The following is a 26,841-nucleotide window of genomic DNA, read 5'->3' on the forward strand; positions in this document are numbered from 1 at the left end:
AAACAAACTTGTCCTACATCAAAACATGACTTTGATCCTCCAGTAAAAAATATTCTGAAGACAGCCAGATAAAGCAGCTTAAATCTCACAACTGCCTCTAAGGATTCCCTGATTGTTGGGATAAATTTATGCACTGTACACTAGGTAGAAATAATAATTTTCAAAAAAAAAAGGCAGATTTCTTGATCAGAAAATGAGCTCTCTCCCATAATGGCAATAGATTAAAAAAAAGAGAGAGAAGGGAGAGTTTTGTATTATGTCAAGGATAGGTTAAATAAACTGACTTTCGAGAATGTAGACTAGATGGGTACAGCAGTGATGGTGCACTCTAGAAGGAAGGAATTCAGCTTGGGACCTGGAAAGTACAGTTGTGCAAGTAAACTGAAATTAGCAGCAGACAATCTATTAATTTACTGCTGTAGTAGCTTAAACTACATAGGTTATACCTGCTAAGGATATAAAAACCGACCATCTTCCAATGCTTTCAGGGCACATTCCATGTGCCCAAATGGGTACTCAGCTGAACAGGATATATCCCATATACCGAAGTCTACTACAGCAATGATCAAATGATGAACATCTTGAGTAGATATGAAGTTAAGCTTCACTTTTACAGTTTTTTTGCACTGTACATTTAAAAGACGCTAAAATTAATGTGCGCACAGGTAGCAATTTATAAAATTATTTGAAAAAATCATTATACTCATTTGCCTTGAGTCTCATTTAACAGTTGTGTTGAATTGTACAGTAGGAGTAAAAGCTTGACCTCTTGATGCCTTAACTCCACTATAAGACATAGAATGCAGCCAAATATACAAAGAACTCAAACCAAAACAACATACACTTGCATCTTAACATTAAATACATTCAGATGATTAGACATTAACCAGAAAAAAATTCTGCTGAGCAAAGGAAATTAACTACCACATTCCAAAACCAAATGCCTGCAAGTGTCCTTAATGTCAAACATCTTGGGTCACATGTAATAAATTATTGGATATACGGGTAACCCTCTGGCTCCTGACCTGACACTACTATGTAATCAAAAATCACTTGTTTCCACTAAGTGATAAAGTAGACACACCTGTTGTCTACTGTTAGAGAAGGGAGGTTTAAAAAGGAAACAAAAGCAATTCCCCTTTTTAAATACATTTTTGTCTTTAAATACTTCCAATACTTTACCTAGAGATTTGATCCAGGTAAGAAGCTGCCTCACTTTCTACTGTACGAAGCTCTGCTACAGTTTCTTCCTAGAATGAAAGCACAGATTTAGAGGGGGAAGCTAGACAAGCAACTGCATCTACTTTCAACTTCAATTTCATTTATGTTTTTTTCCCAAATATCAATCAAATGACTTTAAGCAAACAATTAAGGAATTAATATTCAGAATGGTGATTAATAGGCAAATTTTATTCCACTTCATTAAATGCCATAACAGATGGGAACATTTTAAATGCCCTCCTGAAACCAGCTGATGAGTCACACCCAGAGCAACCATGTTAGCACATTCCAGAGGTGAGGGGCTTGGTAAAAAAAATGACCGGTACAACCACAGGTTTCAAGACATACCAGTATGCCAAAAGTCCTACCAACACAAAGCACAAAATTCTGGTACTGCAGTACGGCACTACAAAATTAATTCAGGAGACGGGGACCAAGGTCATTAATGAGACAAATAAACTAACACTATGACATTGTAGATAATCTTACACTAAACAGTAAGTCAATGCAAGCAGTGAAGAACACAAGTAATATGCTGGTAAAATGAAGCACCTGTAAGACAGCTTCTTGCATAGGTCTGGACCATCTGTAAGTGGTCCAACCGAGTGTTAGGGAGTTCCAGGTACCACATATAGGGCATTGCAAAAGTCTACCCTGAAGAAACCAGGTCATGAACAACAAAGTATGGTTGCGCGAGCTGCACTTGCCATTAACAGTTGATGTTTGAATTCCTCATTACTGTAGTGGCCATTATGCTACATGGCTGTTTCCCTGTGCAGGAAACAACCACTAACTACAGCTTCGCAAAACTCTGAAGCCCCACCACACCTTCACTCTGACTACCTAGCCATAAGGAAGGAAATTAGTAAGTTAGTGAAGATTTCTTAAGGCTTTTTTGACCATACGAAGAGACAGAGGAGCCTAATATTCCTGAACAATAAAGAAACATATCTTAGAAAAATATAACCCTGACTTTATACCACAACTACAAACACACATACACACACAATATATTCATGCACACACAACAGTAGAGTATGGATGGTGGGTGTGGCTACTACAGCATTGAGGAATTCGAACAAACTCTTATGGGCAAGTCCAACTTGCACAACTGTACTACGTTCATCATTTCCGCTGCAGCAGTAGCTTTTATTGCTGTAAGGGTTGATTATCAGAGCCTACTAAACCTGAGAGGAGAAAGAATATGAATCAAACAGCCCTTAATCGTCCTAGTAAAGCTTGCCCTGTATCTTGAAAAGGAATTCAGTTTGTAATGCTTTGGAAATGTATGCATGAAGACCATGGAGCTGCCTCTAGAATGCTTTTAGAGTCCATCCCTTTCCAATATGCCAAAACGTACAGTTGTGTACACTTACCATAAATGTAGATGTTAGAGTGTATTCACTGTTGCAGTCATCACACTTGGGTTATATGCCTGCAGGTAGCCCTCAGTCAGCCCAAATACCACAGACTTAGTATTTCTGCGTCAGCTGCTATCACTTCAGGACTGCCATCAGGTCGTCGGGGTTATAAAAACAGGCAGCAAATGCTATTACATCAGTTTTTCTTACCTCAAATGTCAGAAGCCCCCCACACAGGGAGCTAAGTTATGGTGGAAAAACCACCACCAATAAAAAGTAAATACCAATAGCCCTGTAAGGGGGGAGTAATAGAGTTAGAAAAGGAGAGAGAGAGACAGACAGACAAGGGGGCTGGAGGGTGGGAAAAGTACAGATGTGTACACTTACCATAAATGTGGATGTTCGAGTGTATTCACTGTTGCAGTCATTACATTTGGGTTATCTGCTTGCAGGTAGCCCTCAGTCGGCCTGATTAACAAAGTCTTGGGTCCTGCGGTGGTTGCTGTCCCTTCTTCCATGACGTCAGGTCGTCATTGGTACAAAACATGCAGGCGACGCTTTTACATCAGTTTTTCTTGTCTCAGATGTCAGGTGCCCCCCTAATGGGGAGCAATTAAATATAAAGGTACAAAGATATACCTCCAGCAAAAAAGCAAATACACCAAAAAGGCTGTTAAGCATAGTAAAGGAAAGCAGAGGTATAGCCAAAAGAAGTTAGGGGGCTGGAGGGAGGGTAAAGTACAGTTTTGTACCTACCATAAATGTAGATGTCCGATAGACATGCAACTGCAGTCATAACATGTGGGTTGTCCTGCCTCAGGCAGCCCTCGGTCGGCCGGATTCCAAAGTCTGGGTCCGACGTCAGCTGATGTTGCATTTCTCTCCGACGTCAGAGCGGCTGGAGTATATAAGCATCAGCCGATGCCATTTTCTTCAGTGTTTCTTGCCCCAGATGCCAGGTGCCCTCCAAGGAAGGCTGTAATCAAATTGGAAGACAAAAACAGGATTCCAAACAAATACATGAGCAATAAAACAAATACACCATAACAGATATCCCCAGCTAAGAGTGAGGGGATAGGAGTGGGCCCTAAGCAAGAGGGGTATGGAGGGAGGAAAACCCGACTGCAGTTGCATGTCTATCGGACATCTACATTTATGGTAGGTACAAAACTGTACTATGTCCTTCAAGAATGCAATTGCAGTCATAACGTGGGTAGAATACCATAGCTTAGCTGGGGGAGGAGGTATGCTCTAGGAAAGAGATGGTGTGGCAATCAAACCCTGCAGGACTGCCGAAGCAAAGCCTGCTCTGGATCTGGAATATAGGGGGAGATTGTAGTGTTTTGAGAATGTATGCACGGAGCTCCATGTAGCAGCTTCTAGAATGTCCTTTGTAGGCACCCCTCTTAAAAATGCTGTAGAGGTGGCTGTAGCTCTGGTGGAATGTGGTCTGACATAGGCTGGAACAGTCTTTCCATGAACAGAATAACAGAATCTGATGCAATGTCCAATCCATTTAGAAATAGTCTGTTTTGAAATTGCTTTTTCTTGGACTGCAGGGGCGTAAGCTACAAAAAGCTGTTCAGACTTCCTACTGGCCTTGGCTCTGTCCAGGTAGTATCGAAGTTGTCTATGAATGTCCAAGGTATGCAAAAGCCTTTCCCCCTTATTCTCAGGATTGGGGAAGAAAGCAGGCAGATGAATGGCTTGATTTAGAGAAACCCTAGATACCACCTTTGGCATAAAGGTAGGGTTGGTCCTTAATGAAACCCTGTCTCTGTGGAAAGTAATAAAGGGTGGTATTGCCATTAGGGCCTGTAGTTCCGAAACCCTTCTTGCTGAGGTAATTGCCAACAGGAAGGCTGTTTTCCATGAGAGAAATTGCAAGTCAACTGAAGCTGCTGGCTCAAAAGGAGGTAGAGTCAGTTTTTCTAAGACTGAAATTGAGGTCCCAGGCTGGCACTGGGGCCTTTCTTGGTGGCTTAATGTTCTTGATTCCCCTGAGGAATTGTCTTAGTAAGGGGTGAGAAAAAACAGGAGGATCAGTGTTGTATCTAGCTGAAATAGCAGATGCATGTATCTTTATTGAAGAATATGAGAGGCCACTCTAACATATCTGCCAAATATTCCAAGATAAGTGGGATGTTCAGTAATGATGCATCATGCCCTTTGCTGGTATTCCAATTGCTGAATCTTTTCCACTTTGCTAAGTAGACCTTTCTGGTGGACGGTCTTCGAGCCTCTGTTAGTATCCGCTGAACTTCCTTGGAGAGAGATAAGCTGAAGTTATTTATGGGATCTCCCAGGCTGTTAGCTGCAGAGTCTGAAGGTTTGGATGCAGTGTTTCGAAATTGTGTTGAGTCAAAAGTAGAGGCCACTGAGGGAGGGCTCACCTCCTGGTGTGACATATGCTCCGTAGTAGTGGGTACCAGTGTTGTCTTGGCCAATCCGGAGCTATTATGATTCCCTTGGGCTTCTCTGCTTTGATCTTTAGTAATACTGAGGTCATCAGTGGCAGAGGTGGGAATGCATAGATTGCTAGGGAGTTCCAGTTGAATGAAAGAGCATCTATTTTCCAAGCCTCTGGATGGTATGTCCTTGTGCAAAATTTTGGTAGGAGATGATTGAGGTGAGAGGCAAATAGGTCCACTTCTGGCTTGCCCCATGTCGTAGTGAGTTGTCTGAAAGCCTTCGGATGTAACCTCCACTCGTGTGGATGTGTGAAATTCCTGCTTAGGCTGTCCGCCAACACATTGTCTTTTCCTGGAACAAACTGTGATTGTATTGTCTTTTCCTGGAACAAACTGTGATTGTACCTGGATGTTTAGACTCAGTGATTTCTCCCAAAGCTGCGTTGTCAGTCTGCAAAGGGGGTAAGAGTGGGTGCCCCCCTGCTTGTTTATGTACCACATCACAGTGGTGTTGTCTGTCCGTATCAGTAAGTGACCTTGCTGGAGTTGGTTCTGAAAAGCCTCGATAGCATGCATTACTGCCAGCATTTCCTTTTGGTTTATATGCAGATGTGTTTCCTTTGGAGACCATTGTCCTTGTATACACCTGCCTTCCATGTGCGCCCCCCATCCGAGGTCTGAGGTGTCTGTAGTCATGGTCTGTGTTATCTGTGGTTTTTTGAATGACATGCCTGTGTTTTCCTGGCTCACCGAGGCCCACCATAGGAATTCCTTTTGTAAGCATGGAATGAGCGGTATGATTGTCTCCAAGTTGTTGCTGTGCTGAGACCAACGCTTTTAGGTACCATTGAAGCTTTCTCATGTGTAGTTTTGCTAATGGAACCAGTAGAATGCAGGATGCCATGTAACCCAGGGCCTGTAGGAATCTCCTTGCAGTCATCTGGGTGAGTTTTGCTAAACCTTTGAAGTATTGAGTTAACTTCTCTTGCTTGTCTTCTGTCAGGTAAGCCATCTGATAGGCTGTGTCTAGTTTGGCTCCTAAGAACATTATTTGCTGGGATGGCTGCAGTCTTGACTTTTGGAAGTTGACTGTGTATCCCAGAGCTTGAAGTAATCATATGACATATTCCAGATTTTTTGTCAATATCAATTGGTCGTCCGCTTGTATGAGGCAGTCATCCAGGTACGGGTAAATTTGTATACCCTGGAGCCTGCAATGAGCAATTACTGAAGCCAGGCATTTTGTAAACACTCTGGGCGCAGTAGATAAGCCAAATGGCAATGCTGAGAATTGATAATGCTCTGGCCCTGCAAGAAATCTGAGGTATCTTCTTCAGCTGTGTCTGATAGGGACATGCAGGTATGCCTCCTTGAGGTCCAGAGTAATCAGCCACGACTCCTTGACCAGCATGGGAAGGAGTTGCTGTAGAGTCAGCATTTTGAACTTTGGTACTATGAGAAAGGTGTTTAATGCGGACAAGTCCAGTATTGGTCTCCATTGAGTTTTTTTTCTGGGAACAAGGAACAGTCTTGAGTAAAACCCCTGTTCTTGTTCTTGTTGTGGAACTCTTTCTATTGCTTTCATTCGAGTTAGCAGAGTAATTTGCTTGATAGCCTCTGCCCTTTGATGTTGTGGTAGATTTGGCATGCCTTGTTTTCTTGGTAAGGTATGAAAATGAAACCTGTACCCTCGGTCTATAATGTCCAAAATCCATTTGTCCTTTGTCAGTCTGTGCCAGTTTTCTGCAAACAGAGATAATTTCCAAGGGAGCTTCTAGTTGTTCCCTGGTAGGCGGTAGTAGAGGAAAGTCATTGAGATTGTGGTTGTTGGGCAGGAGAAACCCCTGCGACACCTCTTTGGTTTCCTGGCTGCCATTGACGTCCCCTGTAAGGGCCTCTGTATTGGCCTCTTCCTCGGCCATGTCTGTTCTTACCCCTTTGAAACTTTTCTGGATTAGGAAAGGACCAGTTTTTTGAAGGCCAATTCCTACTGAATCTGGGGGGTTGAACCTGGAGGAAATCCTTTACAGTTTGAACGGATTTTGCTTTTTCTTCGATGGTCTTTAACACATCCTTAGCATTTGCACCAAAAAGCTTGTTCTTTTCCAAAGGTGCATCCAGAAGTTTTGCTTTTACATGATCTGGTAGAGGTTGATCCTTTAACCAAGCATGTCTACGCATCACTGCCCCTGTCATAGCTGCCCTACATGAAGCTTCCAGTGCATCATATCCACACTGCAGGAAGTGATTGCTTACTTGCTGAGTGTTATGTACAGCTTCCTGCAAAGTCTTCCTGTCTAAAGGATCAGGAGAAGCTAATGTTTTTTGTAAATCCTCTAAGAGATAATCCTGATATTGGAACATATGAAAAAGGCAATTTAAAGCTCTCATAGATAAGGTAGTGGATGTGTAAACCTTTTTACCCCATCTCTCTAATGACCTTGCTTCCCTGTTGGAGGGAAAAGGATTTTTTGAGGTGGAGGCTGAAACTCCTTTAGGCCCCTGTGAAATAGTTTCCAAATCAACAGTATGGGCCCTGAATAAATGGGAATGAGTTTCTGGGACCCTGTAATACCTGTCTGGCTTGGCTGGAGCAGGAGGAGAGAATCAGGGGTAGCACTAGAATCAGAATACAAATCATCCAGAACATCAAGTACAGGAGGAATAGCTAAGGGCCTGTGCTGAGGCTTCTTAAGGAAAGTCCTAAGGCGTTTCCTGGAATCAGAATATTCCTGGCCCTGCCACTTGAAATGTTCCCTCATGGTGTGCAGAACTTCCCCAAAAGAAATATCCTCAGGAGGGAGGCAAGGTATGGAATCTTCTGCATCCGAGTCCTCATAGGTCTGGAAGAGCTCTTCCTGGCTATCAGAGTGGACAGAGCCCTCAGAATCTTCATCTGAAGGAGTAGGGTCAGAGGGTTCAACCCGGGCCTTTTATCAGGAGGAGGCTGGGATGCTCTCTCAGGATGGGCCTGTGAACCTCTAATCATGGAAATTAAATCAGCAGCAATGGACATAATTTGTGTCTCCGGAGTCGGCTGAGGTAAGGATTTAGAAGTAATATGCTTTGTTTTGCTGGCTGCCTTAGCCCTAGTGTAGGCCTTAATAGACATGGCCATAGGAGGCCTGGCAGCTCCACGTGCAGGAGTGACCTTGTCTACAGCAATGGTCTCGGGCATTTCCTCGGTTTCGGTATCCGGAGGAAAATCTATAACTGGTGGAGTAATGTCTGGAATCGGAGTCGTCGGTAATGCGGTGTCTTCGGTTCGGAGTGGTGGAGAGACCGTCTCAGAGGGAACCGGAGCACTCGCGCTAGGTTTTGGCGTGGAGTCGGTGGTAGACGCGGGCCGAGGATGTCGGTCCCGGTCTTTTCGCTTTTTGGGAGTTTGCGATGTCAGAAGATCCGACGGCATGGTGTAAGCAAATTTATCGCCGAAAAAATCTTCAGCGAACTCCGCCGGCGCCTGAGAGTGCGCTTGTTGAAGCGAGCACAGGCTACACAGGCCGAGACGTCGTGGTCTGGGCCCAGGCAAGGGAGGCAGTAAGAGTGGAAATCCTTATGAGGTATTTGTTTACCACAAAAAAGACAATTGTTAACTTTTCAGTAATTTCTGACATCGGCTGAGGCAAGAAAAGGTCCCCAACGGGTACTTAGCATTTTGATGACTTCGGTATCATAGAATACAGGAGCTGACCGACCGGCACTTGCGAACTGCTTCTGCTTCGGGCACCGCGCGGCAAGAAAGACTGGAGAAAATGGCGGCGGCTGATGCTTATATACTCCAGCCGCTCTGACGTCAGAGAGAAATGCGACATCAGCCGACGTCGGACCCAGACTTTGGAATCCGGCCGACCGAGGGCTGCCTGAGGCAGGACAACCCACATGTTATGACTGCAGTTGCATTCTTGAAGGACATCCAGGACTGCAACAGTGAATACACTCTAACATCTACATTTAAGTTAAGTGTACACAACTGTACTACATTCTTCGTGTTTCACTGTTGCAGTCATTACAATTGGGTAGATTCCCAAAGCTATGGTTGGGAGGAGGAATTTAGATAGCATTAGGACCAGCTATAAGGCCCTGCAAGACTGCAGTGGCAAAGCCAGCTCTGGATTTAGAGAAAATTGGCAGATGGTAATGCTTGATGAAAGTATGTACAGAACTCCAGGTAGCAGCTTTTGGATGTCCCTGGTAGGGACGCCTCTGAGAAAGTCTGTAGAGGCAGATGCAGCCCCGGTGGAGTGAAGTCTGATCCCCTGGGGGATAGGTTTTCCATGGTGCTTATAGCAGAAATAAATGCAATGGCCTATCCATTTAGAAATGATTTGCTTTGAAATAGCCTTCCCATCTGCCCCTGCAGCAAATGGTACCAGCAGTTCAGATTTCCTTTGAGGTTTAGTCCTGTCCAAGTAGAATCTGAGTTGTCTGTGCACATTTAAGGAATGAATTATCAGTTCCCCTTTGTTCTGTGGCTTGGGAACGAAGATTGGCAAATGAGTGGACTGATTAAGAGCCACACTGGATACCACCTTGGGCATGAAGGATGGATTGGTTCTGAGGGACACCCTGTCCACATGAAAGATGATTAAAGGCTCCACTGCCATAAGGGCCTGTAATTCAGATACCCTTCTAGCTGAAGTGATTATTAAAATGAAAGCTGTTTTCCAAGAAAGAAATTTTAAGTCTGTAGTAGCAGCTGGTTCGAAAGGAGGTAGATTGAGTTTCCCAAAACAAAGTTAAGGTCTCAGGCTGGGGTTGGAGCTCTCCCAGGAGGTCTCAAATTTTTGGCCCCTCTGAGGAACTACTTGAGCAGTGGATGAGAGAAAGTACAGTTTTGTACCTACCATAAATGTAGATATTAGAGTGCTAATACAGCTGCAGTCATAACAGATGGGTTCTCCTGCAGTCAGGCAGGTCCTCGGTCGGCCGAATTCCAAAGTCTAGGTCCGGCGTCGGTTGTTGTCGCTTCTTCCCTGACGTCAGTGCGACAGGGGTATAAAGGAACCAGCCGACGCCATTTTCTTCAGTTTTTCTTGCCCCAGATGTCAGGTGCCCCCAGAAGGAAGGCAATACATAAATGTGTGCAATAATGCAGTGCAATATAATCAAAATACAGTAGTTGCAAGCAAATACATCATAAATGAATACCCCATTCAGGTTGTATGAGGATGTGTTAGCCTATAGGCCTGTCCCAAGAGGGAAACCTGGACTGCAGCTGTATTAGCACTCTAACATCTACATTTATGGTAGGTACAAAACTGTACTATGTTCATCATGCATACAGCTGCAGTCATAACAGATGGGTAGAATCCCAAAGCTAAGAAAGGGGTGGTAGGCACTAGGTGGAACTAGGAGGAGCCAAAATGCCCTGCAAGACTGCAGTGGCAAAGCCTGCTCTAGTTTTGGAGTATAATGGTAGGTTGTAGTGCTTGGAGAAGGTATGCACAGAACTCCAAGTGGCTGCTTCCAAAATATCTTTGGTAGGAACTCCTCTGAGGAAAGCTGCAGAGGTGGCTGTGGCCCTGGTGGAATGAGATCTGATGCCTGTAGGTACAGTTTTGCCATGAAAAGAAAAGCAAAAGCGTATGCAGTGGGCTATCCATTTTGAGATTGTCTGTTTGGAAATTGGCTTTCCTTGAGCTCCGACAGCAAAGGACACAAAAAGAGCGGTTTTGATTTTCTGAAAGGCTTTGTTCTGTCCAAATAACGCAATTGTCTGTGGATGTCCAAGGAATGTAGTAATCTCTCCCCTTTGTTTTGAGGATTAGGATTTATTTATTTTATTGTACATTTGTTTATCGGGCTAGTCCAGCTGGATACATGTCCATTTTCAGTGGAGGCCCGGGGAGAAAAGCTCCGCTATCATACAACTAAACAATTTAAAACTTATACAATAAAATAGCAAGACGAAAAAAAACTGAGAAATGTTGAGACTATGCTCCACTACAAAACTACTAAACAAGTTAAAAAAATATACCAAAAAAAATTAAAAAAAAATTTTAGGCTAACATCAGGTTAAGAAGGTATTTGAATACAGTATGGTCTAGAATTGGAGAACAATTTAAGTAAAGAACATTAGTTAGTTTAATGCAATTTCATAAGAGGTGGAAAAATTAAGATACATGTCATTTTTATTTAGGGAGAAACAGAAACAAGTATGGAGATAAACTGGAATGCTAAAGTTAGAAAATAAGAAGGTGGAAGATTAAAGAATAAAAAGGATAAAAAGTAGGTAAATGTATAGCCTGATTTAAAGCTACCCTGGATACCACTTTAGGCATAAAGGACGGGTTGGTTCTTAAGGAAACTCCGGCCTGATGGAAGATGATAAAAGGCTGCACAGCCATGAGAGCTTGTAGTTCTGAAACTCTACGAGCTGAGGTAATAGCCAGAAGGAAAGCTGCTTTCCAGGACAAATATTGCAAATCTGATGAGGCAGCTGGCTCAAAGGGAGGCAAGGTCAGTTTTTCCAGAATGAAATTCAGATCCCAAGCAGGTATTGGTCGTTTCCTTGGGGGTCTTAGATTCTTAGCCCCTCTGAGGAACTGTCTTAAGAGAGGGTGAGAGAATAAAGGTGGATCAGTGTTGTATTCTGCAGAAATGGCTGAGGCATGGATTTTGATGGAGGAGAATGAAAGTCCACTGCTTAGCAGCTCAGCTAAATACTGTAGTATTTGAGGTAAATTCAGTTTTCCAGGATCCTGGCCCTTTTTCTCATTCCAGACACAAAACCGTTTCCATTTTGCGGAGTAAGCTTTTCTAGTTGACGGCCTTCTGGCCTCCAAAATGACATCCTGCACCTCCTTGGAGAGTAGGGTCTGTTGTGATGCTAAGGAATCTTCCATGCGGCTAGGTTGAGTGTTTCTAGCTGGCTGTGAAGAGTTTTGAAGCTGTGCCGAGTCAGAAGAAGAGGCACTAGAGGCATGGTCCATGGTGGGGAATGCGTCAGGCTCCTCAGGAGTGGGTACCAGTGTTGCCTTGGCCAGTCTGGAGCAATGAGAATCATCTTTGGTCTGTCTGCTCTGGTTTTCAATAGAACTTTGGGCAGCAGAGGAAGAGGTGGGAAGGCATAAACTGTCATTGATGTCCAACTGAAAGAGAGAGCGTCCACTCTCCAGGCCTTTGGATGGAAAATCCTTGAGCAGAATTTTGTCAATTGATGATTTTTGTGGGAGGCAAACAGATCTATGTCTGGCCTTCCCCATGCTTGGATTATTTCTGTAAAAACATTTGGATGCAACTTCCATTCGTGTGGATCTGTCATATTTCTGCTTAGGTGGTCTGCCAGCGTGTTTTCCTTGCCTGGCAAGTACTGTGCTTGTCGTTCGATTTGTAAGTCCATGGCCATGTTCCAAAGTGACATAGCCAGTCTGCATGGGGGGGGGGTATGAATGTGTTCCTCCCTGTTTATGTACCACATAACTGTGGTGTTGTCCGTTCTCATCAATAGTTGACCTGGTTGCAGAAGGTCCTTGAAAGCTATAATAGCATTTATTACTGCTAGCATTTCCTTTTGATTGATGTGAAGGTTCTTTTCTTTTTGGGACCATTTTCCCTGAATGCACCGATCTGTCATGTGCCCCCCCCCCAGGTGTAGTCCGAGGCGTCTGTTGTGATGACTTGATTTGCTTGAGGCTTGCTGAATGAAAGACCTGTTTGTTTGGTATGCCTGAGCCCACCACAGAAATTCCTTTTGCAGACATGGAATTAGTGGTATTATTGTTTCCAAACTGTGGCTGTGTTGAGACCATATGTTTTTCAGGTACCACTGAAGTTTCCTCATATGCAGCTTTGCACATGGGATTAGTAAGATGCAAGATGCCATGAATCCCAGAACCTGCAGGATTTTCCTTGCAGTCAGCCTGGTGCAATTTGCTAGTGCTCTGAAGTATTGAGTTAGTTGCCCCTGCTTCTCTGGCGTGAGGTAGGCCATCTGGGTGTTTGTGTCCAAGTTGGCACCCAGGAAAATTATCTTCCGAGAGGGTATTAGCCTTGATTTTTTTTGTTGACTGTGTATCCCAGAGTTCAACAACATTATTACATAAGCCAGATGTTTCAGAAGAATGTGCTTGCTGTCCGCTTGGATCAGGCAGTCGTCCAAATAGGGGTATATTTGTATCCCTTGAAGTCTGCAGTAGGCAATTACTGATGCCAGGCATTTCGTGAATACTCTGAGCGCAGTAGATAAGCCAAAGGGCAATGCAGAGAATTGATAATGGGTTGAACCTGCAAGAAATCTGAGGTATCTTCTGCAATTTTGTCTGATTGGGACATGCAGGTATGCCCTCCTTGAGGTCCAATGTTACCAGCCAAGACTCCTTGCCCAGCATGGGAAGAAGTTGCTGTAGAGTGAGCATCTTGAATTTTGGTATGAGTAGAAATGTGTTTAGGATGGATAGGTCCAAAATACGTCTCCAATCTTTTCCCTTCCTTGGTACCAGGAATAGCCTGGAATAAAAACCTTGACCTTGTTCATGCGTAAGTGCCTCGAATAGCTTTCATGTCTATGAGATCTGTAATTTGCCTTTGGCCTCTGCCCTTTCATTGTGTGGCAGGTTTGGCATGCCTCTCATTTTTGGAAGGGTGTGAAAATGGAATCTGTAGCCTCTGTTTATAATGTCCAGGATCCATTTGTCTTTTGTGACAGTATGCCAATTTTTTGAAAATAATGTAAGCTTTCCTCCTAAGGGGGCTGCCATTTGAGTCATGCTTGGCAGGCAAAGGGGAAAGTCATTGGGCTTGCTTTCTGAATGATTGCGAGTTATCCTCACCACCTCTTTGTGTAGGAGCTTGCCATTGTCTGCCTCTAAACGATCCTTGGCATTGTCCTCTGCCCCTCGGGCGCCTGTATCTGCCTCTTTGGGGTCTGTCCGTGGCTGGAAAGGACCAATTTTTGGAAGGCCAATTTCTACTGAAACGTGGGGGTTTTACCTGTAGAAAATCTTTCACAGTTTGCATTGATTTAGCCTTTTTCTCCATTTTCCTTAATACCTCCTCAGCATTAGCACCAAATAATACATCCTTTTGAAGAGGGGCATCTAGTAATTTAGCTTTGACATGATCAGGCAAGGTTTGTTCCTGGAGCCAGGCATGTCTACGTATGACTGATCCTGTAACCGCAGCTCTACATGAGGCCTCTAGAGCATCAAAACCACATTGTAAGGTATGCTTACCCACTTGTCCTGCACTATGCATCAAAACCTGCAACTCCTTCAAGTCTGGTTGTTCAGGTTTTGACATTTTACTTTTCAATTGTGATAACAAAAACTGTTGGTATTTTAGCATATGGAACTGACAGTTTAAGGCCCTCATGGTTAAGGTAGCCGAGGTATATACCTTTTCTCCCCACCTTTCTAAGGATCTGGAATCTCTCTCGGAAGGTAATTAGAAGTTATGTACCTACCATGTTAGTTGTCTTCTCGCCTTCTTTCTTGCTGGATGGGTTCGGAGCCGAACCTCGGCTCAGACTCGGCCACTCTAAAAGCTCGAGAGCTAGTTCCACCGGCTTGAGGCTCCCCTATATCCCACAATGCTAGGCGGTAACTCCTCAGATCTCGTTTGTAAGCTAGGCCCAGCTAGGAAAATTCCATAATATGGAAAAAAAGGATAACCCACCTCTATAGGCTGACTGAAATGTGTCCTAAACCTGACTGAGGAAATATATATATACATACATATATATATATATATACATATATATATATATATATATATATATATATATATATATATATATATATATATATATATATATATATATATATATATAAATAACAAAAACTCCTCTAGGTCTGTCCAGGCTAGGGGAAGGAGGGTGGGACGCAAGAAAGAAGGCGAGATGACAACTAACATGGAACGTTATGGTAAGTACATAACTTCTAAATGTTAAGTTGTCTATCTCGCCTTCATTCTTGCTGGATGGGACCGCGTCCCTAGCACCTTGTCCTGGGTGGCCTATCGGAACAGACTCTAGTACAGTGGAACCAAAGTTGTCTCGGTCTCTAGAGGCTAAGTCCAACTTATAATGAGAAATGAAGGTATGGGGAGAAGCCCAAGTAGCTGCAGCACAAATCGAATCAATAGGCAGTCTGTCTTGGAAAGCTATAGATGTAGCTAAAGCTCTAGTTGAAGGAGCCCTGGGTTTGGTTGGCAACTGTTGATGTCTGATCTCATACACAAAGGTAATCAATGAAGTAAGCCATCTAGAAAGAGATACCTTAGAAACTGGAAGGCCCATTCTGCCTTCTGCATAGGAAACAAACAGTTGATCAGACTTCCTAAATTGTTTGGTCCTGTCTAAATAGTACCTAAGTTGGTGATGAACGTCTAACCAATGTAATTTTTGTTCCGATCTGTTTGAATAGTTAGGAAAGAACACAGGAAGATCAATGGTTTGATTCAAATTTGCCGGTGAAGCTACCTTAGGCAAAAGGGCGGGTTGGTAATGCAAGGACACCCTATCCTTATGAAACAAAAGATAAGGGGATCGACTACACAGAGCATGAAGTTCAGAGACTCTTCTGGCTGAAGTAATAGCTACCAAAAAGAGTGTTTTCCAAGATAGCAATTTCATTGAGCATGAAGCCGCAGGTTCAAAGGGGGGAAGAATTAAGGACGTCAGAACCAAGTTGAGATCACATAGAGGAGGAGGATCCCTGATAGGTGGTTTGAGGAGAAAAACTCCCTTTAAAAAGGCTTTGCAGAGTTTGTGAGACATAATGGAGGACTCAGATTCCAACATGAAAGTTAGATATAGCTGCCAATTGAACCTTGATTGTAGAAGGAGACGAACCTGAGTGGAAAAGTTCGGCTAGAAAATCTAGAACTGATTGAATGGAAGCAGTGAAAGGATCTATATCCTTTGAATGCGCCCAATAGGAAAAACGTTTCCACTTACTATGATAAATCTTCCGAGTGGAAGATTTATAAGAGGCTATTAAAATATCTCGAACTGAGTGAGATATTAGAGGAAGCCTGGCTAGAGTTGGAATTGGAGAAACCACGCTGTGAGGTTCAGAGAAGGGAGGGAGCGGTGCAACTGACCCGACTGATGGGTCAAGAGGTCTGGAACTGGGTCCAGATGCCAGGGTTGCTCCAACAGATAACGGTGAAGAAATGGGAACCAAACCTGTGGAGACCAGTAAGGGGCAATGAGGATCATGGAAGCTGAGCGATGGCTTTCTGTATTAGTTGAGATATCAGTGGAAAGGGAGGAAAAGCATACAGAAGTCCCCGGGGCCAATCGTGGACTAGAGCATCTCTGCTGGGATGGCCTGGTTGGGGAAAGAGGATGAAAATCGTCGCACTTGCTGTTTTGGGGAGTAGCGAAAAGGTCGCAGCAAGGTCCGCCCCACTTTCGAAAGACTTTGTCGAACACTGAATTCTTCAGAGACCACTCGTGAGGCATGAGAATAGCTCTGCTCAATTTGTCCGCAATCACATTGGACTTCCCGGGAATGTGCGTTGCTAACAGAAACCGCTGAGAAGAAATCGCCCATTGCCACAGTCTGAGTTCCTCTCAACATAGGGGGTAGGATCTGGTTCCACCTTGTTTGTTGATGTACCACACTACAGACATATGGTCTGTCCGAATTGCTATAGTTCCTTTGGGAAGAGAGTCTTGTAGGGCTTGCAACACTAGAAGCACTGCTCTCATCTCTAGGACATTTATGTGCAAGTCGCGTTCGAAAGGTTGCCATATGCCCTGGACCGTCCTGCCCTGGTAATGCCCCCCCCGATCAGGGAGGCGTCCGTTGTCAGTGTAGCAACCGGAGGGGGAGGAACAAAGGGTCTTCCTAGGAAGAGCTGGGGGGATGTGATCCACCAAGAAAGATGATTCCTGCACGATTGTGTTATCGCAATGGAATGGGACATTGGAAGTTGTTGGTACGACCATTGTGTGAAGAGCATCCATTGTAAGATTCTCATGTGGAATCTGGCTAAAGGAAGGAGAGGGATAGCAGCCGCCATTATCCCTAAGACCTTCAGGATCAGTCTGACTTTGATTTTGTTGCTCTGCAAGACAAGAGAGACTCGTCTGTGTATGTCTGCTATTCTCTGCTCTGTGAGTCTGGCTGACATGCTGACTGTGTCTAGATTTGCGCCTATGAAGGTAATAACACGACAAGGCGACAAGACAGACTTTTCGTAATTTATTGAAATGCCTAGTGTTTGACATGTGTGAAAGGTATAGTCTCTGGCAAGAAGCAGAAGATGCTTGGTGGGGGCTGTAAGGAGCCAGTGGTCTAAATACGGAAACACTTGGAATCCTTGACGTCTCAGATGAGAGGCGACCACTGCCATGCATTTGGTAAACACTCGGGGGGCTGTAGTGAGTCCAAAGGGCAGGGCCCTGAATTGGAAATGACTGGTTCCCAGCCTGAAGCAGAGGAATCTCCTGGAGCGTCGGCTCATTCTGATGTGATAAATGCGCATCCTGGAGATCTATAGAGCACATCCAGTTGTCCGCCCCAAAAAAGGGGTAGAATGGACTGCAGCGTGACCATCCGAAATTTTGTTTTCTTGACAGACTTGTTCAAGTTGCTGAGATCCAAAATGGGTCTCCAGTCACCTGTTTTCTTTGGAACCAAAAAGAATTTGGAGTAGATTCCGGACCCTTGTTGGTCTGCTGGAACTGGTTGAATGGCTCTTTTTGCAAGCAGCTTTGATATTTCTAGCGCTGCTTGCTCCCTTTGACTGGGTGGAACGTCTGGAAGGGATTTTTTTGATTGCTTTGGAATGCGAAAGAATGGGATTGTGTAGCCTTCGGAAATGATAGACTGTACCCACTTGTCTTGAGTTAGGGATAGCCAGGCTTCTGGGTACAGAGATAATCTTCCCCCGACTGCCTCCAAAGGTGGACAGTCGGGCAACACCTCAGGGATGCTGAAAGGGCTTGTCGAAGAAGGTTTCTCGACTGCCCTGATTCTCTGCCCCTCTGCCTCTAGGGCGGCGTACCATTATTGTTCCCCCCTCTGCCTCTAGAGGGGAACCGACTCTGTGCGTCAGGCAAAGCTCCTTGAGATTGTTTGCAGAACCACATCTTTCCCCCCTTCTGGCCTTTGGGGTAAGGCCTAGAAGGAGTAGAAAAACAGACTCCCACGGCAGAGAGAGTCTTGCCTTCAGTCTCGCATCTAGTCAGGGTTTCCTTCACTTGAGGACCAAAGAGGGATGATCCATCAAACGGGGAGTTAGTGAAGGACGTCTTGAAAGGGTCCGCAAAATTACATAGCCGCATCCAGGCGTGCCGACGCAAGGCCACACCTGTACCTGCCGCTCTACTCGCTCCATCCGCCGCATACGAAAGGAGGCGCATGGAGGAGTTAACTACTGAGTTGAGGGTAGCCAGCTGAGATTTCATCCTATCCTGAAAACCCACAGCTGTTGGATCCTTTAACATTTCACTCGCTTCCTTGATCATATCTCTCTGGAGACGAGTGAAATGACACAGGTAGTTCAGCGAGCGCATAGAAAAGGTCGCTGACGAGAACATCCGCTTCCCATACCTGTCCATAGTCCTAGACTCCTTGTTAGGAGTATGGACAGGCACTGAAGGATCAGCTAGATCCTTCTTGGTGACTGCAGCCACCACCATAGCATCCACAGAGACGCCTTTGGTCAAGAATTCTTTGTCCTTGGGGGCAGTGATAAACTTTGAAGGTCGCCAGGGGGTGGGGTCCACAGAGTCAGGAGCCGTCCAGGCCTTCTTTGCCACCACCTGCATAAGGGGGGGGTCAAAAGGAGGGGACACCCAGGAGGTGGAAGGGCGAGAGCCAAACGCCTCAAGATACACCGATTCATCCTCTGAAAGGTTGAGGGCTGGCCAATTCCCCCTCTGTTTTAAGATCTCGAGGATGTCTGCAAAAGAGACATCTTCAGAGGGGGAATGAGGGGAACCTTCAGAATCCTCTAAATCGGTGTCAGAGGTGACAGACTCAGGGGAGTCTATGGGCTTCCTCTTGCACTGCCTCTTCCTAGGGGGCTCTCCTACCGGGTCAGGAGAGGCCTCGGAAGAGGAGGAGATCCCCACAGGGGATACTTGAGGAGCTGGCTCTCTACGATCCGGGATGAGGGAGTGAGCAGAAATCACCGGAGGCACCGTGGAGGGAGGGGCAGATGGAGCCGACTGTGGGGTTGAACCAGGTTCCAACACGCTCCTCATGACCTCGAAAGCACCCCTGTCAGGCAGAAGCAGAGGTCTCAGCTCCGAAAAGCTGGAAACGCCCCCGGCACCAACAGTGATGGCTCCGAGGCAGATGTCGGAGCCGAACTCACCAGCGCCTTAGCACCGAGAGGGAGAGCGGGGTCGGACAAGGGTCCGATGCCACTCGCCACCTCGGAGCAGAGGGACGTCCGGTGCCGAGATTCCTCCAAGGAAGATATCGGAGCAGACAACGGTACCGAAGACAACGGTATCGGTTCCGACACAGCCACAGTCTCGGGTCCGAGCCGCCCCGGCTCCGAACTCAAAGGAGTCGGAGGAGGAACATTCTGAGTGATGGGATTAGCCATCGACTGTTGAGTCGGGCTTTGAAGCATCTGGGCCAGTGCCTCGGACTTAAGAAGTCGACTCACTACCCTCTGAAGGTCATGATCTGATAGTCTCGATGACCTAGAGGAGTGAGATCTATGGCTCCGTTCAGACAGCAATCGAGATGCTGGAGCCGAATGAACGGAGCCGATAGATGGTGACCGGGACCTTTTTCTGGAGGTCGGTTCCGACAATCTGATCGGAGCCGACTCACCGGTGTCTGCCTCAGCTCTGGCCAGAGCAGAGGAAATAGCAGGGACATGAGTTAGAGAATCATCGTCGGAGCCGATGTTCGAACAGCCTTTGAAGCCCCAGAAGACGACTCGGATACCGGAGCAGATGGTCTGGTAGGCTTCGAGGGTTTCCCCGAAGATTGAGTCAGGGGACCCTCAGGCTTCAATTAGCCCCTTAGAATGAGCTTATTTTTACGCTCCTGCAGGACTCTAGGGCTGAAGCCATGGCAAACAGCACGAGACCTGCAGGTGCAAAGGTCCCAGGCAGTATACACAAGTGTGACCGTCTGTCAGAGACATCTTCTGACAGCACGAGTCACACTTCTTAAAGCCTGAGACCTTTGATTCTTTAGACATGTCTAAAGAAGAAAAAAGTGTAACCACACAATCACACACACACACACACACACCGATTACACTTATTAAAAAATTAAATTAAAAAAAAAATTTAAATTAAATTAGTAAGTAATTAGAAAAATTAAATCTCTACAAAAACACAGTCACTCCAACTACTAGGAAGGGAGGGACTGGGCCTAAAGCCCAAGGGAATAACTCTAGTAAGTTTAGGAAAAAAAAAGGGGAAAATTTGGACTAGGAATGGAAGGAAACTACGTAATTTATAAATTTACGAAGAAAAGCTAACTTAAAAGGGGGTCTATCTAAGATAACTAGTTTTTAAAACTAACCTGACGAGCCGGTTGAAAAGCACCTCGATCGCTGTAGCGGCAAACGAGATCTGAGGAGTTACCGCCTAGCATTTTGGGATATAGGGGAGCCTCGAGCCGGTGGAACTAGCTCTCGAGCTTTTAGAGTGGCCGAGTCGGAGCCGAGGTTCGGCTCCGAACCCATCCAGCAAGAATGAAGGCGAGATAGACAACTTAACATTGGATTTTTAGCAGTGGAGGTCTTAATTCCCTTGGGGCCCTGTGAGATGGTTTCTGGGTCAGCAGCATGGCTTTTGTATAGAAATTGGTGTGAGTCAGGAACCCTATAGTACCGGTCAGGCTTAACTGGGGCTGGAGGTAGAGAGTCCGGGTTAAGGCAGGCCTCCGAGTAAACATCATCTAGGATGTCCAAGACAGGAGGTATAGCCAGAGGCCTGTGCTGAGGTAGTAAGAGAAATTCCCTAAGCCTTTTCTTGGAATCTGAATAATCTTGGCCTTCCCAGTGGAAGTGTTCCCTTAAGGTATGCAAAGTTTCCCCAAATGAGTAATCCTCTGGGGGGGGGGGTATACAGAAGGAATGGATGCCTCCGCATCAGTGTCTTCAAAAGGGGAGTAAGAATGTTCCTTATCAGAGTGCTCTGAAATAATTGAGCCCTGATCAGAGGAGGGGGATTCTTCCTCCACTCTGGGCCTTTTGTCCAGTGGGGGTTGAGAACCCCTGATAAGAGTAATTAAATCCTCAGCCACTTTAAGCATCTGTTTTTTAGGCATGGGGCCTGGAGACGGGCCCTGTGTAGCTTGTCTCAGAGTGCATGGCTGCTTTAGACTTAGTGAAAGCCTTGATGGAGAAAGAAGAGGAGGGTCTGAAGACACCTTGAGTGGAGGTAGACCTGTCCACATTTTCAGCTTCAACGCCAAGAGTGGCTTCGGTATCTGTAGTTGGGGTGTGGGCCGAGAAGCCTGCGACCTCGGGCACAGGAGACACCGCCAAAGAAGTGTAGTCGGTAGTCGGGGGCTGCGTAGGCGCCTCGCTGAGAACCGGACCATGTGTAGCCGGCTTTGGCGTGGTGTCGGTAGAGGCCGCGGACCTCGTGTGTCGGTCCTTATCTTTGCATTTTTTAGACAAAACTTGAGTCTGAGTATCCGACGACATAATATAGTTAAATGTTTTTCCAAAATAATGCTGGGTGAACTCCGCCCGATGCTTAATGGTGCGTTTGTTGAATGTAGCACAAAAGCGACAGACCGAGACGTCGTGGTCTGGGCCTAAACAAGGTATACAGAGGGAATGGAAATCCTTATGCGGTATTTGCTTCCCACATGAAATACAATTATTAACTTTGTCTGATATTGGTCTGAGGCAAGAAAAGTTTCCCCAATGGGGTACTTAACTTTCAAGACGACTTCGGTTTCAAAATTTTTATAATTTCAGGAGCTGGCCGACCGGCACTTGCGAACTGCTTCTGCTTCGGGCACCGCACGGCAAGAAAGACTGAAGAAAATGGCGTTGGCTGGTTCCTTTATACCCCTGTTGCACTGACGTCAGGGAAGAAGCGACTACAACCAATGCCGGACCTAGACTTTGGAATTCGGCCGACCGAGGACCCGCCTGACGGCAGGAGAACCCATCTGTTATGACTGCAGCTGTATGCATGATGAACATCCCCAGTTCGGGTCTGAGGAGGAACCAAAGAAGGAGAAGAGGTCTTCGTTGGCTCCGGTTCCTTCTGGGTCAGAGTCGACAGAATTTTTGCCAGAGCCGGCATCTCCTCACCACCCCAAAAAACTTCAGGAGGATTGGGAGGATAAAGATGGCAATCTCGCTCTTTGCAGAAGTGAAGATCTTAAGAAATGGACTCACCGGTTCCAATGCTGGGGACCAGCTCCAAAACAAACTATCGGCTCCAGAACTGCAGTTGGTGTCAAAGGAGGAGACTTTTCAGAATCAAGAGTACTTGGTTCTGAGCTAGATTGTTTTGCCAATATTTTTTAGGTGGCTCCAAACATGGAACCGAAGTCACGGTCCTTTTTTCCAATTTCTCTGATTTTGAAGGGGATTTATCTGAGGATTTGGAGCTCTGAAACCCTTCTAAAGACTCTGTCAAAGGGGTCTTCAGTAAGCCTTTAATACTCTAAAGCAGAAAGCATGACAAAAGGAGCAGGATTTTTGTAGGTGGAATGCACCCAGACAGTAACGCAACTGGTGTGCCTGTCTGTCAGACATCTTTTGATTGCACCTGTCAAATTGTTTGAAACCAGATGGTTTCAGTTCCTTAGAGTTTTTAAACATATTTGAAAGAAACTCCAAGAAGCTACACAAAAAATGAACAAGTAGCCACCTTATGAAAGATATGCACTAACCAAAGGAAACTTAACAGTATTATACATGTAAACCAAGAGCTACAGAAGAAAAAAACTAACTAGCTAATCGGAGGAAGGGCACTGAGCAAACCTTGATCTGCGATGCATAACATTAAGTATCCTGTTTTTGCTTATTTTTACGAGTTATTTAGAGCACTTTTGTCTGTTGCATACTTTTCTACACCTACATTCACAGAGGCTCTCAATAAAAATCTGCCCAAGCAACAGGGACCTCCAAAGCTGAAATGCAAGCAACCTCCACCCCCCAACACAACCCAAATGACACATAGCCCACAAACTCAGTGTGCCACTCAACCACAGCCCATAAGGCATAACAACAAACCCAACACTCTAGTCATAGGTTCATAGACTTGTTACTTATAGGTTCATAGGTTAGTACTAGGCTAACTGCCCTTGCGAGCCATTTTAAGCCTAGCCAGTTATCCCCTGTGACTTTCAAACCCTGTACCTAGTGTTTGTAAGGCAAACACCTTAACCATTAGGCCACCCTCCCAACCCCTATAGAGGTGACTCTATAGTCACGCACACTGATGTTCCACTCGCCATGCTAAACAAGGAGAAAGTTACTCTCAGCTGCCTGTCGGGTGCCAGGATCATCCACATAACGCACTCACTCAGGTCACTCCCTAAGTACAAATATGACTCTGTCATGGTCCATGTTGGTGTGAATGACCAGAGACATACCTCTCTGGACTACCAGAAGAGAGACATGGAGGAGCTGTCCAATCTTGTAGCTCAGGCAGGTATGACCCTAGCCCAGAGTACCATCCTGCCATCACCCAGAATACCACAGTACAAGGACAAAATTGACTTCAACAATTGGCTAGCTGCTGGTGTCATTCTAAGGGGGTCCAGTATCTGTCTGCCAGGGAAGACAATCAACAGACCACGATGTTTTGCCAGAGATGGCCTGCACCTGTCGCCCTTGGGATTCCTGACACTGGCTAAGGCTCTTGCCATCCCCTATAGTGGCTTTTTTATGCAAGGTTCAAATGACAAACTCACCAGTGTAACTGTTACAAGCAAGCAAAATCAGAGGGTAATGCTACTCAATGTTAGAAGTCTAAACCTCAAAATGCACTCACTTGAGGCACTCCTTAAAATGGAGAACATCAACATCTGTGCAGTGAGACCTGGTTCAAGGCTCCAGAGAGCACCCCCCTGCATTAACAGGCTATAATTCATACCACACCTTTCGGCCACCTAACATGGACTGAAACACTAAAGGCGGAGGCATGTCCATATTCATTAAGGGTATCCACACCTCCAGGCTAGCTACTCAGCATAATGCATCCGGGATTATCCAGGTGCAACTAACTCTGGGCATGTCCACAATCCAAACTGTAGCTTGCTACAGATCCCCCATCATGCCTCAGGATTCCCACTCCTCGTTTAGTGATACACTGGAAAATAGGGTACACCTAACACCCTAATAATGGGAGATTTCAACTACCCCACCATTAACTGGGAAGATTACTCATGTACCAACTCTTTTGTTCAACATTTTCTGGAATTTATAAATTCCAATGCCTTGAATCAACTTATCCACACCACCACCAGGGGCAGCAATATCCTACACCTAGTCATTACCAACATGGGCAACCGGTGTTCCACACCAGAGGTCAATTCCTTGTTGGTCAGATCTGACCACAAGCTAATCACCCTAGACATCCACATCCTGACCCCACCCCCCATTAGGGAAACCACCGTAAAAAAATTTCTCCAAAGCCAACTTCACGACACCCATGGAGACGGAAAATAGAGGTACGACTGCGGAATCCTACACAAATGCACTTTATAAGCACTTACATGAGTGCATGGAATGTGCAATCCCTAACGGAACCAAGATGCTATCCTCCAAAAAAAGGAAGCCAATGTGATGGTCCCCCATGCCATAAACTCTACAACAGAAGAAAGAATCTGTTGCAAAAAAAAAAAGAGTAAAATCCCATGATTGTAAGAACTCCCTGGTCAGCCACAGTAAAAAGCTGAGATCCCTCATAAAATCCTCCAAAGCTAGTTATGGGAAAGAAAAAAAAAAAAAAAAAAGAAAAAAAAGAAAAAAAAAGATCGCCAATGATTCTAAAGACAACCACAAAGCATTCTATAGCTATGTCAAGAATCTCAATGGCAACGCTCAGATATGCTCTGAGTTACAGCACAATGGCACCAAATATACAGGACCAACTGATACTGCCAAAATCCTGGCAGACAGGTTCAGTGCTAACTTAACCCCCCCCCCTCACTCTCTAAAAGGCCCACTTCTATACCGGAAGAATGCAAAGTTCCTGTAATCACAGCTGCACAGGTAAAAAAACACACTCTCCAAAGCCAAGACCATAGCATTCATGGGACCTGACAACATCCCAGGCTGCGTTCTACACGAACTACAGAACGAACGTTCACCCCACCTAGGTACCATGTTCAATCATCACCTCACCTCAGGCTTTATGCCCACTGAATGGCGCACAGCGACAGTTATCCCACTCCACAAACGGGGAACCGCAACAGACCCCAGGAAAGTACAGTTGTGTACACTTACCATAAATGTAGATGTTAAGAGTGTATTCACTGTTGCACCCATCACATTTGCGTTATCCTGTCAGGGGTAGCCCTCAGTCTGCCCGAATACAAGAGGCTTAGTATTTCTGTGTCGGTTGCTATCACTTCAGGACAGACGTCAGGTCGTCAACATTACATTAGATTTTCTTCCTGTCAGGAGCCCCCAAATACGGAGCTAGTTTGTGGTGGAAGAACACCATCAGCAGAAAGTAAATACCAAAATATCCCTGTAAGGAGAGAGGAAGAGAGAGGCAAGGGAGATGGAGGGAGGGAAACCAGGACTGCAAAAATTAATACACTTGAACATCTACATTTATGGCAACTGTACACAAAGTACAGTTGTGTACGCTTACCATAAATGTAAATGTTAGAGTGTATTCGCTGTTGCAGTCATCAAACTTGGGTTATCTGCCTGCAAGTAGCCATCAGTCGGCCCGAATACCAGAGTATTGAGATTTCTACGTCACATGCTGTTACCTCTTCCATGACGAAAGGGCTTCAGGGGTATAAAACATGCAGCCAATGCCATTACATCAGTTTTTCTTGCCCCAGATGTCAGGAGTCCCCACAATAGGAAACTATTACATGGTGTGGAACACCTCCAGTAAAAAGTAAATACCCATGCCATAAAAGATGGCTGTAAAGAGGATAGGTAGAAAGGATAGAGAAAGACAGGGGGCTGCAGGGAGGGAAACCAAGACTGCAACAGTGAATACACTAGAACATCTACATTTATGTAAGTGAACACAACTGTACTATGTTCTTTGTGCTTCAATGCTTGGTGAAGGTGTGTACAGAACTCCAGGTTGCAGCTTCCAGGATGTCCCTGGTGGGGACTCCCCTGAGAAATGCTGCAGAGGTTGAAGTAGCAATAGTGGAATGAGTTTTTCCCCAGAGGGGTAGGATTTCCATGGTGCTTGTAGCAGAAATGGATGCAGTGTGCTATCAATTTGGAAATGGTTTGCTTCATAACAGCCTTGCCTTCTGCCCCTGTAGCACAGCTGACTAGCAGATGGTCAGATTTTCTGAAAGGCTTAGTCCTGTCAAGGTAGAACCTGAGCTGTCTGTGCACATCCAAGGACTGCAGGATCCTTTCCCATTTATTCTGAGAATTAGGGAAAAAGGTTGGCAAATGGATGGATTGGGTTAAAGCCACATTGGATACCACCTTGGGCATAAAGGAAGGGTTAGTCCTGAGGGAAACCCTGTCAGCATGGAAAATAATGAAGGGCTCCATCGCCATTAGTGCCTGTAGCTCAGACACTCTTCTTGCTGAAGTAATAGCTAGAAGTAAGGCTGTTTTCCAAGAGAGGAATTCTGACTCTGCTGAAGAAGCAGGTTCAAAGGGGGGGGGGGTGAGCTTCTCCAGTACAAATTTAAGGTCCCAGGCTGGGGGCGTTAAATTGTTAGCTCCTCTCAGGAACTGTTTGATGAGAGGGTGAGAAAAGATAGGTGGGCTCAGTATTATAATGA

At 45.4% G+C, this 26,841-nt stretch overlaps 1 protein-coding gene across 1 annotated transcript in view; it reads right to left on the bottom strand.

Moving 5' to 3' along the window:
- Positions 1 to 1,159: 1,159 nt before the first annotated feature.
- Positions 1,160 to 26,841, bottom strand: part of PSME3 (proteasome activator subunit 3) — a 425,070-nt gene continuing 399,388 nt past the window's right edge. The window contains exon 4 of the mRNA XM_044054678.1: positions 1,160 to 1,250. Coding sequence (XP_043910613.1) covers positions 1,179 to 1,250 — 72 coding nt within the window. The 3' untranslated portion in view covers positions 1,160 to 1,178. The remainder of the gene's footprint in view (positions 1,251 to 26,841) is intronic.

Source organism: Protopterus annectens, chromosome 13.part0 (genome assembly GCF_019279795.1).
Source record: "Protopterus annectens isolate FY-2018-M chromosome 13.part0, PAN1.0, whole genome shotgun sequence".
NCBI classification, from domain to species: domain Eukaryota; kingdom Metazoa; phylum Chordata; order Ceratodontiformes; family Protopteridae; genus Protopterus; species Protopterus annectens.